Below are 13,367 nucleotides of genomic sequence, written 5' to 3' on the forward strand. Positions count from 1 at the left end.
TTAAAACTGGCTGAAAATATTGAAATTAGTTTTCTATTTTTCATATAAAGAATGATACTACGCTTATTTTATTTTTAAATCATTTTTGGAGGATTTCCTATTCCTCAGAAACTTTTCAAGATCAATTTCAAACCCAAAACTATATATATATATATATATATATATATATATATATATATGAATTATATTTAATATATTTAACTAATTGATGAATTTTAATCAACAAAGTATAAAAATAACTCATATATCACAACAATGTATAACGCTAACGATACATGATATGTACTCGCAAAGCAATACCACATGGATCATATTTTATAAAGGTGTTTTTAAATAACACTTTGATAAATAATATACTCTTTTATTGTTTCTTTCACATTGGATTAATAAAAAGTAGAGTCAAGTTTGTTTACCAGACTTGAGAATTTATGACACCTGTACAAGGTTACAATGTCTTCGCGATGATCTCAGAGTTTATTTTGTTCATTTGTGTACATATTCAATAATTTTACATTATGTGTTTGAATAAGTTTCATGTTGATTCTACTAATGCGAACTCTTCAATACACTCTATTTTTGGTTTAGGTATTTAAATTACTCATTTTATATTGGAATTATTGGAATGCTAATTTCCGTTTAATTCGTACCGTATTCACGTATTTAAGTAAATTTTTGAAATGCAATACATTTAATACACGTTAAAGCGCCAATATATAAACAAATTTATAATATGTAAAATAATTGCACATAAAATCATATGGTTTTATTGCAATCAGGTAGTAATCATTACTTCATGTGGTCATATAACTTTTTTATTATTTTTCCACAATACTTCTAATATCAAATATTATTGTTTTCAATTGGATTTAGCAGTAAATTAATAAATATTTAAATCTTTATTAATTCAATTAAAATTTAATATTTATAAAAACATAATATTTTTGAAAATAAAAATTCAAATAGCTTTTTATAAATAATTACATTTATCATAATTATATAATTTATTATAATTTTGTGTAAATTTGATACACTTAACAATATTTGCACAATTATATCATATTTAACAAAAATTACAGTTATTAACAGATTAGATAATTCGTATAGTGTCATAAATAATCAAATCTAAAATGACTCATCTGATGTTTCATGATTGTCTATAAATATGCTTCACTACATTGACAATAATTTTGAAATCTCACATTTACATCTACAAGTGGAATTATTACTATATATAGAATACAAAAGTTAAACTTGATAATGGATTTCCACGAAGCATCAGTGATTTTATATAGTAATATTATTTTTAACTTGAAAATTTATATTGTTTATGTTATATTAAGATACAAAATTTTAAGTGTTTATTATTATTATTATTATTATTGTTATTATATGAAATTTCTTACATATTATTTACTTAGTTCTAATTTATATAGTTATAATGATTGCCACTGAATGAATGCTAAGATGCTAGCGAAACGTACGGATTTTAAATAAATTTCTAAAAACTCTCATACTATTTTTATTGATGTAACGTCCGACTTTAACTCAAATTATATATATATATATATCAACATCAAATTCAAGATATATATATCGTATATATATATATATGTATATATATATATATATATATATATAAATATCCTTATTTATGTCCTGATGTTTTTTAAAATATGGAATTTAATTAAATAATGGTAAAATGCAACCATTACTTACTACAGTGCAATACTACTCTAATGTACCTTCATGTACATTCTAAAAACTAATAAAAAATATGACCAGTAAAAGTTCTAAAAGTAAACATGGAAAATTTAAACTATCTATTCCTTATCAATGGCTTAATTTTTTAGAAATTATTTTCTGATATTTTTCATGTAGTTGCTTTTAGAGTCCTATATAGCAATAAATTGATATCTTTATGAACAAACCTTCGTTCAGTCATACGTTTTTATTAGTTTCTGTGTAAAACGAAATTAATTTCATCGAAACGGGAGCGTCCGCTGACGCAGGGCATTTCCAGGTACCAATGCCGGCTGACCGCCCGAGGACATGCGGTAACAAATGACTCAAAACGCACGACGAAAGCGACACATGTGACGCTCGTTTTTTATTTTTTAACATATACTGTTGATATGGACCTGATAAACATTTTATTCAAAATTTATTTTAAATGATTGTTCAATATTTTTTCGTAAATGTCTTTTGAGATATTTGGGGATCTCATAACAATCTAAATGCAAAGGTCAATTCATGCGTAGAGCACTGAATGTCATAACACAAAAATTGAAATTGCATTTATAATCCAATTTTTGGTATACTATTAAATGTTTTAATGCCTTTATCTTTTCTTTTTCTGTGTTATGAACCCTAAAAATCTATTCATATTTTTCAACAAAATTAACTTAGTAGGGTATATTTTTTCCTTTACATCTTATACAATACATAAAACTCAGAATATTAAATTGTAGCATTATCGATATCGATATACAATATTGATCAATAAATTATGTTAATCACATGACTCTATTTCAAGTGTCCTGCATTTTTTAACTTCACGTAGGCTAAGTTATAGTATATCTTACGTTTCAAAGGTTTCTAAATATTTTGGCATACCTTATAAAAAATGGATGTATATGTGTGTTTGTGTGCAGATACAATTTTCGTCGACGATTTCGGGAACACCGATCAACCGATTTGAATAATTCAAAAAACATTCGATTCGTATTGATAGGAAGACGTGCTGATTAGTTTTTGGCAAAGGCAGGTCTAGCCGTTCCGACGATACGAGGCAAAAAGTGCCAAAAACGGTAACTCAGTTTTTTAAAGAACGGAGCGTCCGATTTTAATAATTCAAAAAACATTTTACTTGTATTGACTAGATGAAGAATTGTTGTAATTTTTGGGAGGCACGTCCAGCGTTTATATACTCTCAACAAAAATAAGTTAAAAATATCATTAGGCGGTTAAAAATGTTTATTCGAACAGGTACATCAAATGATCAGTTATTTATAGAGATTTCAATAGTGTGTAATTTTTTTTGGGTTTCATATCTAGATTTTAATTACGGTACGGAAAATCCAGCAATTTGCCTTAAGGCACGATGCCATGCATTCCACTAGTTTTAATTTTTTTTTGCTGGTCCAGTTATTTTATATATAATTTTTAAATAGGTAATTTTTATAACTTTATGAATTTTATATAATAACCTTATTTATTTGGAATAAAAATAATTAATGAATAAAGGAATAATAAAATTACACGCACGCAAATATGTATAAATATATATATATATATATATATATATTTTGTATATATATATATATATATTATATATATACAGGGTGTCTCAGACCTCAACGTCAAGCCGCAACCGGTGTAATAGCATTACCTTAATTTCCTGAAAAAAAAATATTTCAAGTTGTTTGGAAATTATGAGCTTTTAGGTGCAACCTAGAGCTTTGGTGAAATTATTACTATTTTTAGGTTATTTCGATTGATTTTAATTAATTTGAACTAATTAAATGCGCCAACTTTCGATAAAATTTTGACTTAAAATTAACCACAACAACCGAAAAATGGTTATGATTTCACCAAAGCTTTACGTTGCACATAAAAGCTCATAATTGCCAAACAACGTGAAATATTTTTTGAGGGCAGTTAAGTTCAATACATTTACTCCGTTTTGGCTTGGCGTCATTGTATTTAAATACACATTATAATTCTTTTTATATTTAAATACTTTGTTGATTTGAAAACAAAACCATAAAAACGACAACTATTTTGTGTTATATAGAAAGCTACGCGTGAAAAAGATTTAAAACATTATATTATTAGCTTAGAGATATTAATTATCAAATAAAATCGTTGTTAAAAAACCAAAATTATGATAAAATGAACCAGTATGTTAGTTTTAGATATAATAATAAAATGATAGATTCATACATAAATTACTCATTGCATTAAGTTGATCATATGTTCTTTTTCTTGATCAATTAGCTTCATATCATTACTTTAAAATACAAAATTTCAATTTGAGTATCATCTTCTCCAGAGTCCTAACTTGGCGACGAGATTTTTCATTGCTATCGAAGTTTACTGAAATAACTTATGTGGTGGGCATAATGTTGGATTGCTTGCGATATTACAGAACGGAAATTGTCTCAGTTGAGGCGCGATAATAACTGCGGTCAAATCACAAACGCGCGCTCTTTACGATATTGACGGTTAATAGCACTGTTTAACTGATTGTGATGTAATTTTAAAACAATATTTCTTATAACATAAATTACTGAGCTATTAATAAATAGGCTAACTATTAAAATGATTGAGTCAGGGAGTTGTTTTGCCTACCGTTAGTGTTTCTTTGTGATATGCGCTGTGCTATAACATTGATGTGAAATTTCCAATATTGTATAAAGGACCTAATAATGCGCATTTTGGAATTTTCTGTTGCAATAAGGGAAAACTGGTGAGTTTACAAACACAAACATTTTGTTAATAATCTTATTGGTATTACATAAATTCCCACGAATTCAAGCTCTTTATATAATATTGAGTAAAGCTAAAACAAGTAATAATCATAATCTTATGAATCAAATTAAAATACATAACAAGTTGATATCTGGCGTCATCTTGAAGATATTCATACTTTTTATTGAACACGTGAGATATTTTATATTCAAATAAAGCGTGTGCTGATGGTATGACTAATATTTCAATCATACTTGGCATAAATTAAATTGCTTTAAGTTATTTATACATACATAAACAAATATATGTATGAATAGAGATTCATCTTATAACGGGACGGTACGGGTCTAATTTTGGTAAAGTCTTCCTAGCATTAAGCGGCAATGATCAATTTTCACTTATTGTTAGAAATGTGAATAAGAAATATACAGAATATATTATAAAGATTTATGTACATTCAATTGTTTCCATTATTAATAAAGCATGAATTTGTTTACTACTTTAATTTGCTTGAATTTGCAAATTGTCTACATTAAATATATATATATATATATATATATATATATTATATGTATTTACATATATATCAATAAATATATAAATTTTGTAGAATCCGCTTAGTATGACGCCAGACTTAATCATACCGCAAAGTTTGTTGTTCATATAAAATTCCTTAAAAAACAGTTGGATATAATGACACATTTACATTGACATATCGTTTATAATAACCGATTTTTAAAAAAGTCCAATCAAAATGACCGACATGATTTTACACCTCTGGTAACTGAAGGTGAAAAAGCAGTCAAGGTTTTTTAAGAAAAACAAAGAAAGATTAACAGCTTTGTCGCGTGCTAATGACTGCCGCCCTATTGAAATGCTGTTTTTAATTAATTAATAATTAATAATAATAATTAATTAATAAAAATTAATTAATAGTAATTAATTAATGCTTTGTACTAGTATTATAGCCTAATTATTAACCTGATGGTTATTGTAATTACCGCTCTATAGTCCGAAATTTTCGACACTCCGGCCGGCACCTAGGCCGGTCTCGAGCGTGCCGGAATAACTTCTACTGTAAATACAGTACATAAGATAGCTTTTTTCAGAATGTTTTGAAAGACTTATAAATCAATCTTTATTTTTGAAAATATTAAAGATTAATTTATAAATCTTTCCCTTTTAATTAATGTATTGATTTGGAAGAACCTACTACTACTACACACACATATGAATATATATATATATATATATATATATATATATATATATATATATATATATATGATAAAATTGTTTCATACAAATAAATTTGAAAAAAAAAACACAAAACCACACAAAATTGCAGGAAAAAAATAAATATGAAACAAAAAATTGATAAAACGTAAAGTTATGATAAATTTAAAAAAATTGTAAAATTAAAATAAATAATATATTTTATTATAAAAAAGTTTATTCCAAACGAACATGTTGTCAGCTTGGAGTATGTGTTACGTGTTACTGGATGGATGCCCAAGAAACAATTTTATCATATTATTTCACTATCTGAAGAAAAACCTCTCGCTTTATATATATTTTGATTGATTTGATTTGATGATAAAATCAAAACTAACTTTCTAACACACACACAAACACATATATATTTATAAATATATATATATGTATCAATATCTATTGCTTCAAGTTTATGCTTTTATAAATAAGTATTTCTACTACAAAATGATAAACCATTTCTCTAAAATAAATAACTCTCCATTATCTATTTAGAATTTTGAAATGAGTATCTGTAGTATGAGAAATTATAATAATATTGCCAACGTATATGCCGATTTATAATAAGAATCTCAAGAAATATTGAGTAGCGATAATAACTGCATTCAATAACAAATGTAAATAACAATATGAATAATTGCGTGTAATCAAGAACTCGTTGTTTGATTAAAAGTTTCAAGTATTGCATATAACAAATCGTTTGTCTTGCTTTGTTTTATTTATATACTGCAATTAAGGAGATCATCAATTTTATTATAATTAGATAGAATCTTTGGCTACTACAAGTGTGCTAATGATTGATATTTCATGAAGAAACTTGATAGAAAAATTCTCTATTTCTATCATACGTTTCATTTTTATTTTTAATTTCACAAAATTAATTGAATAGTATTTTTTATCATTAATTGTAAAGTAATTACAAAATGATAACTACATGTTGTGAGTATTTGCTATCATAACAAAGTGCTCCACAATCTAATAAAAAATTTTTGGGGCACAAATTTTATAGTTTTCATAATTATTATATGAAAACAGGTCAAAAACAATTATATTCTATTCTATATTTATCAATTTATCATGTTCAATAAAAAATATTTTTGTAATAAAAATATTGATCATACGGAGATGAGCAAAATTAAGCATATTTAGTTTATATATATATATATATATATATATACATATTTATATATATTATGATTCTCAGGATTCAAGTTGGTGCACCGAAAGGGAGCAATCTGTTTCTTCCTCAAGTCACAGATCCTGGAGCTGTTTACAAATGTCCTTTCAAAAACTCTTGCAATGTTATAGATATCAATTCCATGAACAGTAAGTATTTAGTCAGAATATTTGTTCACATCTCATATGAAAAGAAAAATATATAATGAGAAACAGAAGACAGTGTTAGTTCTTTCTCTTTCAATTCAAAATAAATTTTAATTTTTACAGCTCCAGGAAAAGACCACAGAAAAGCCAATGGGTGGCTGGGTGGTGCTATGGATGTTAGCACGTCAACCCATTCTTATGCTGTAAGTTAATATTAGATTTTAGAATTTAATTTAAAATAGAAAATCATTTTTAGTTTATTATTAGGAACATTTAATTTGTACAAGCCGATTATGTGTAATTTTGTGTTTTAGGTTTGCAGTCACAGAATGATAAATCAGAAATGGAACTCGTATTACATGATAGGTTCTTGTTATTGGGGTCACAGTCAAGCAAATATGCAACCCCAATATGTTATGACACCTTTAGATGATCACGAGATATATACTCTGCAAGAATCAACTGCGAACTCGAATCCAGTTTCGGTCTACGATTGGGGAAATGGTCTGGCTGGAATGTCAGTCCACATACCAAAAAATCTTACAAATGGGGTACAAAATTTAATAACTATAATATCTTAAACATTTTGGTATTAAATATTCAGCAAAAATCAAATATAGAATGAAAAAATAAATGAACGATATAGTATATATTTTCAATTTAGAATATGTAGTTGCATCTAGGCATATGTCTTATCGATTTTAACCTATATCTTATCTATAAGACATTTACAAATGCTTGTTATCAATTATTATATTACAATCATTATCACTGATCTCAAAAACCATTTCTTGATATCTCAAATAGATAAAAAAGTAATAAATTTATATAAATATTGTTTCAGAACATGCAACTTGTGATAGGGGCTCCAGGTGTGTTTAACCTTCGTGGGGCTGTAATACTGTACCGCAACCTGGAAAGAGGACTCGGACAACCATTGGTCACAAATCCTTATAAAACTGTTGGCGGCCCAATAGATGATGATTATGTTGGATATCAAGTATCATCAGGTTATTTTTACAATCGCGACAAAGTTTTATACGTGGCGAGTGCCCCAAGATCGATGTATAAAGGAAAGGTATCTAATATTCAATCAGTAATCAAATAATATATTATTACATTTAGAAATATTAAATATTTTATAACTGTGATATTATTTTTTTTTAATTACAATATTTATTACAACTGTTAAATAGTTAACATCTAGCAATATTGATAAATAATACCATAAATTTAAATAAATAAGAGTGCAAAGGATAGAATTTACATGAGAATAATATCCGTAGTATGATGATTTAATATAAAATAAAAGCAAATAATAATGAAAATAAAATTAATAAATAATATAAATAAAATTTCTGAATAATAAAATAATACTAGAAAAATAATAAAATATAACAAAATAACAATAATAGAAATAGTAAGGTAATAATAATAATAATAATAATCTTAATGCTAGCGTTCACAAATGGCTATTTATGAGATCATTGGGGATTTTTCGTTTTTAACTGTGATATTAATGAAAAATTTATATAATTTTGCAAAAATAAATAATTCCATTCGTTTTAGGTAATAATTTTTGAATTTGCCAGAACAACAAGAGAGGCTATGATCATTAAACAAGAACTTGTTGGCCAAACTATTGGAGAATATTTCGGTGCATCTGTCACGAGTGGTGATCTCGACAATGATGGCCTGGACGATTTAGTAGTCGGGGCACCTCAATGGAGCAGCGTTGAAGATGAAGGACGAATATATGTTTATATGGGTTCAAATACAGTGAGAGTCATTTCACATTTATATTAAAACTTTAAAGTTAGCATTTGGAGTTTTACTTATTATTTATTTTTTCTGCAGGGCCGATTGAGTCTCAGTATTTCATTTGATGGTTCGGTGAAGGGCGCTATGTTTGGATATGCCGTACAATTTCTCGGAGATGTCGATGGAGATGGATACAATGGTATTTCTTATAGAAAATCATTTATGTAGGAGTATTTTTGTTATACATATTTAATTATTTCTTCAGATTTGGCAGTTGGAGCTCCATATGACGATGATTTTAGAGGTGCTTTATATGTATATTACGGTGGTCCATCAGGTCTTTCAGCTGCTCGAAGCACGAGGATATCTGCAAGTGTATTATCACCTGAATTGAAAGGCTTTGGTGTTAGCTTCAGTAAAGCTGAAGATCTCGACAACAATGGATATGGAGGTAACGTAAACAGCTAAACAATTGAGAATAAAACACTTTGAATTGACAAGTATATTAAAGTCTATGCGTTTCGATTTTCATTACTTTTTCCATTTCAAATTTAGATTTTGCAGTTGGTTCCTTTATATCAGGCCACGCGGTTCTTTTAAGATCAAAACCAGTGATGGATGTCGTGGTGTCAATAAAAACAAAATCAAATAGTTTAGATCATTCAGCAACACAATTCGAAATTGATTTATGTGTTTTTTATTCCGGACGTGGATTACCAACAGACATGGGTAATTTATAAACCGAGTTTTATAACATTTTTAGCATTAAAATATGCAGTGTAACGTATAAAAGAGCTTTATAAATATAACTATGATTTTTATTAACAGTTGTGATACGAAATGTATCAGCCGATGCAGCTTTTGGACGTGTTACTTTATCAAAAACCGGAAGATTTCAAAATGAAGCTAATGTAAAGGTGGCGATAAACAGAGAAACGTGTGAAACTATCACCTTTGATTTGAAGGTTAATATATCAATATTTAAGATGATGTAATAATAATATTAAACCTTGAATTGCATTTTAGGCAAAAAATAATTTTGAACCAATGGAAATTATATCGTCTTATAGCCTTTTGCCGGAATCAAACTATAGCAGTGTTCTTTTATATGGGACTCAAAATTTTCCTAGTCAGTATATATCTCATATGCGCATACACACACACATATATATATATATATATATATATGTGTGTATATATAATACGGTTTTTATTAAAAATAATATTTTTGAAAATTTAAAATTCAGATTACGATGGTTTTTGTACGAATTGTCCAGTGATGAGATTAGGTTCTAAGACTCGAGCTTCTGCCACAATATCTTTCGCTTCTAACTGTGGAAATGACGGACAATGTACATCGGATTTACATGTTGACGTTAAATTTAATGGTACAACGTAAGTATACAAAAAATACATTAAAGATATAATACAAAGAAAGAAAGAAAAATTATTAATATAACACACAAAGCAAGAAGATTGAAATACAAATTAGGTTCTATGGTGTTTCAAAATAATTAAGTATTATATTAGTAAACGATAGCTAGCACTAATCAAATATTTGGTTGATTACACAACTATTAGCTCGATTTTAATTTCACTAATGGATGTATTTTTGTGTTCGTATATTTTTAGCAAAATGGTATACATTCTGGGCTCAGATAAAACATTGCAATTGGAAGTTGAAGTCCACAATAAAGGTGAATCTGCTTACTCGACTCAACTGCATGTTAAAATACCAAAACCTGTTGATTTAGAAAGCATTCCGTCCAGTTGCCAACAAGATGATGACGCTGGAGAATATAATATAGCGATTACTTGCTTCGTAGCAAACCCTCTATATAATGATAAAAGGGTAAGCAATATATTATATTTTATTCATATATGTTATCTGAACGAGTGTGAAAGCATAATAATTTATAATATTTGTAGTATTTCTTCACTCTTCCTCTGGATATGAGCAAAGTAGGCTTATTAGAAGACTATGACATGACAGACAACGAATTATTATTCAACGTGGCTGCGACTACAATTAGTAGTAACATCGAAAAAAATAATATTAAAGATATAGCTATACAGTTGAAAAATGAATTCGATATTACGGTTACTGGGTAAGATAAATAATTTTATAATTACTGAAAGGCTTTTAACAATGTTCATTAAATGTAATTTGTTACTCCATAGTAAAACGCCGCAAGATGCGTTATCGTACGATACACCCGATAATGAAACTGCTGTGGAACTTTTGAGATTTCAACATAATTTTATTGTCCAAAAATTTGGTGCAAGTCCTGTTCATCAAGCTGCTCTCTCCATAATATTTCCCTATGCAATGCACCGCGACAAAAATGAAATAAAAAAATTCTTAGTGGTTAGTACAACTTTGCTAAATCTCTAGAATAAGATAAATTTGATTCTTAATTGTAAAAATTTGGTATGCATTCCAGGTCCATTCAAATGCAGGATCGCAGGATGGTCAGCCACTACAATGCACAAGTAATCAAATCAATTATCATGTCGAAAATGAATACTCAACTGAAGATTTTGATAGCTACGACTTTAATAATGAGGTATTTCTTTTAATTATGATTATAATGCAAAGCCGATCTAATAAAATGTAACATTTAATAATAACAATATTCAAAATTTAATAGACTGAGATGTATAGAATGACAATGCCGCGGTCTCGAAAAACTCGTGATGTGAGCAATTATCAAGAATCGCCAGAAAATAGGACTTTATTGCTAAATTGCAATTCACCATCATTTTTGTGCTACGAAATTAAATGTCAAGTTGGACCTTTCTTTCAAGAACAAACAGTAGTTCGACTATCCATAGACATGGCTATGAATGTATCTGTTTTAAAAGGTAAGAAATAATATTATTAGTAAGAAGTTATTTTTAAATTTTATCTTGTATACATATTGAACACCAACATATTTTAATGGTCTAAGTAGATTTGAACTTAATTGTTGTTGTAATTCAATTTTACATATAGAGTAGCAGTAGTATCTTATATGCTAGTTTTTCATATAACAAATTGTGTTTTCAGAAATTTTAGACGACAATGATGTTGCACTGTTTTCAAGCATTGCCAATGTTAACGTCATTCGACCTTTCGGGTTAGAACAGACTGCTACTGGAGGAATATTGTTACGTCCTGATGATTTTGTTTTATCAACATTATTCAGTGGATCTCCTAAGAATGGAACTATCGTACCATGGATAATTGCCGTGGCTGTTGCTGTGGGACTTCTCCTTTTGGGTCTGGTGATTGCTGGACTTGTCAAGGTATATAAATTAATAAAAGATCACAATATAAGAAAATTATCTTTGTTAGAGTTCTACCTAATTATTATCTCCAACAGTTACCATCTCACCTATTATGATCATATTTTTGGAAGATAGTTTTTACTATAATGAATACCTTATTATTTCAGGCCGGCTTTTTTAAGAGAACGACTAAAGAAGAATTAGAAGCACTCAAAGAGGCTGATCAGGTAAATGCGTAAAAAGTATATCTAAAATCCAATAACCATCAATAATCTGCCATTATTTTTATTGATATAAATTTTTGTACGTTTTGACGTTTATTATATATATATATATATATATATATATATATATATATGTATATATATATATATGTATATATAACCATTTATTATATTCCCAGAGTGCACCAGGAATAAGTGAAGAGGAAGCTTTAGCGCACAGTCATGAAGTTGAAAACTCATCCGAAAAAGAAGAAGCTTAAACTGTGTTGAATGCAATTTCAAGTTGTAAAATTTTGTGCTTTTTGTATATAGATATCTACAAATATTTCGCAGAAGAAGTTTAAGAATGTTTGAGAATATTTGAAATCAAGAGAAAGTTGTGTCATAATCATAAACGTATTTAGATCATAAGTAGTAAACATTCAAATATCACTTAAGTAGTGTAAATATGAGACTGAAAGTGAACGATTAAGCATTTTTATATTTAAAGTCATATAATTTATTTCTAAGATATAGATATAGAATATCTGTGATGAATAAATTCCAAACGTTATATTATAAATTATTAATAAATCAATTCTATATAAAAGGAATTAAACTTTTAGTATAATAAATATTTAATATAACATCTTTGGAATGAAAAAACGTTTAAATACAGACCCAAATTTAGTTAAAGGGATATCTGAAGCATTTTACTTTCGTTGAGTTTAATTTATATTGATATTATAATTAGGTAATAAAACAGATATTGAAAGTACTTATTAGGCAGCTACATTTCACCCATTTAAACAAACTTATAAAAAATATGAAGTAATATCAGAAGAACAAATGCACATATTGTGAATGTATCAAATAATAGATATGTATTATATATATTATTTTCAATATCATTAATTATAATTCAATAGGTTATATAAAACATGCTAATGAAATTTAAAAAACAAATCGGTATCTAAATCGGTTTATGCTTGAGAGAACGCTATAAGAAAAAATCAGAATAAAAATAAATATATTTATTTATCTCATCAAACACAAGTGCGTCATTTC

General features: G+C 27.4%; 3 protein-coding genes across 3 annotated transcripts; all 3 read left to right on the plus strand.

The window, feature by feature from the left end:
• The first annotated feature begins 4,427 nt into the window (after positions 1-4,427).
• Positions 4,428-9,821, plus strand: LOC113383747 (integrin alpha-4-like). The gene is made up of 10 exons (XM_026622006.1): positions 4,428-4,468; positions 6,947-7,068; positions 7,189-7,268; positions 7,380-7,616; positions 7,910-8,143; positions 8,635-8,844; positions 8,923-9,025; positions 9,092-9,277; positions 9,382-9,555; positions 9,655-9,821. Exons 1-10 carry the CDS (start codon positions 4,428-4,430, stop codon positions 9,819-9,821), a joined length of 1,554 nt encoding a protein of 517 aa, XP_026477791.1.
• Positions 9,822-9,871: 50 nt separating this feature from the next.
• LOC113363755 (integrin alpha-2-like) lies at positions 9,872-11,013 on the plus strand. The gene is made up of 4 exons (XM_026606240.1): positions 9,872-9,955; positions 10,074-10,221; positions 10,459-10,678; positions 10,756-11,013. Exons 1-4 carry the CDS (start codon positions 9,874-9,876, stop codon positions 10,936-10,938), a joined length of 633 nt encoding a protein of 210 aa, XP_026462025.1. The 5' UTR covers positions 9,872-9,873; the 3' UTR covers positions 10,939-11,013.
• LOC113383760 (integrin alpha-8-like) lies at positions 10,976-12,580 on the plus strand. Its single transcript, XM_026622014.1, has 6 exons — positions 10,976-11,194; positions 11,271-11,393; positions 11,478-11,691; positions 11,876-12,114; positions 12,264-12,323; positions 12,500-12,580. The coding sequence occupies exons 1-6, from the start codon at positions 10,976-10,978 to the stop codon at positions 12,578-12,580; spliced, it is 936 nt and encodes a 311-aa protein (XP_026477799.1).
• The last annotated feature ends 787 nt before the right edge of the window (positions 12,581-13,367 follow it).

The sequence above is a fragment of the Ctenocephalides felis genome, unplaced genomic scaffold (assembly GCF_003426905.1).
Source record: "Ctenocephalides felis isolate EL2017-DRISC unplaced genomic scaffold, ASM342690v1 CF-g0.4_SCAFFOLD_00845, whole genome shotgun sequence".
In the NCBI taxonomy this organism is placed as follows: Eukaryota; Metazoa; Arthropoda; class Insecta; order Siphonaptera; family Pulicidae; genus Ctenocephalides; species Ctenocephalides felis.

What these genes read in the sequence shown, in the direction of transcription:
- LOC113383760 (XM_026622014.1), top strand. Translation starts at nt 10,976, where the DNA reads ATGTTCATTAAATGTAATTTGTTACTCCATAGTAAAACGCCGCAAGAT. An exon ending in GCTACGACTTTAATAATGAG is followed by an intron (nt 11,394 to 11,477) that starts GTATTTCTTTTA and finishes AAAATTTAATAG; the next exon opens with ACTGAGATGTATAGAATGAC. An exon ending in TGATTGCTGGACTTGTCAAG is followed by an intron (nt 12,115 to 12,263) that starts GTATATAAATTA and finishes TTATTATTTCAG; the next exon opens with GCCGGCTTTTTTAAGAGAAC.
- LOC113383747 (XM_026622006.1), top strand. Translation starts at nt 4,428, where the DNA reads ATGCGCATTTTGGAATTTTCTGTTGCAATAAGGGAAAACTG. An exon ending in CGTCAACCCATTCTTATGCT is followed by an intron (nt 7,269 to 7,379) that starts GTAAGTTAATAT and finishes TTTGTGTTTTAG; the next exon opens with GTTTGCAGTCACAGAATGAT. An exon ending in GATCGATGTATAAAGGAAAG is followed by an intron (nt 8,144 to 8,634) that starts GTATCTAATATT and finishes CATTCGTTTTAG; the next exon opens with GTAATAATTTTTGAATTTGC.
- LOC113363755 (XM_026606240.1), top strand. Translation starts at nt 9,874, where the DNA reads ATGGAAATTATATCGTCTTATAGCCTTTTGCCGGAATCAAACTATAGC. An exon ending in TGGGACTCAAAATTTTCCTA is followed by an intron (nt 9,956 to 10,073) that starts GTCAGTATATAT and finishes TTTAAAATTCAG; the next exon opens with ATTACGATGGTTTTTGTACG. An exon ending in CTCTATATAATGATAAAAGG is followed by an intron (nt 10,679 to 10,755) that starts GTAAGCAATATA and finishes TAATATTTGTAG; the next exon opens with TATTTCTTCACTCTTCCTCT.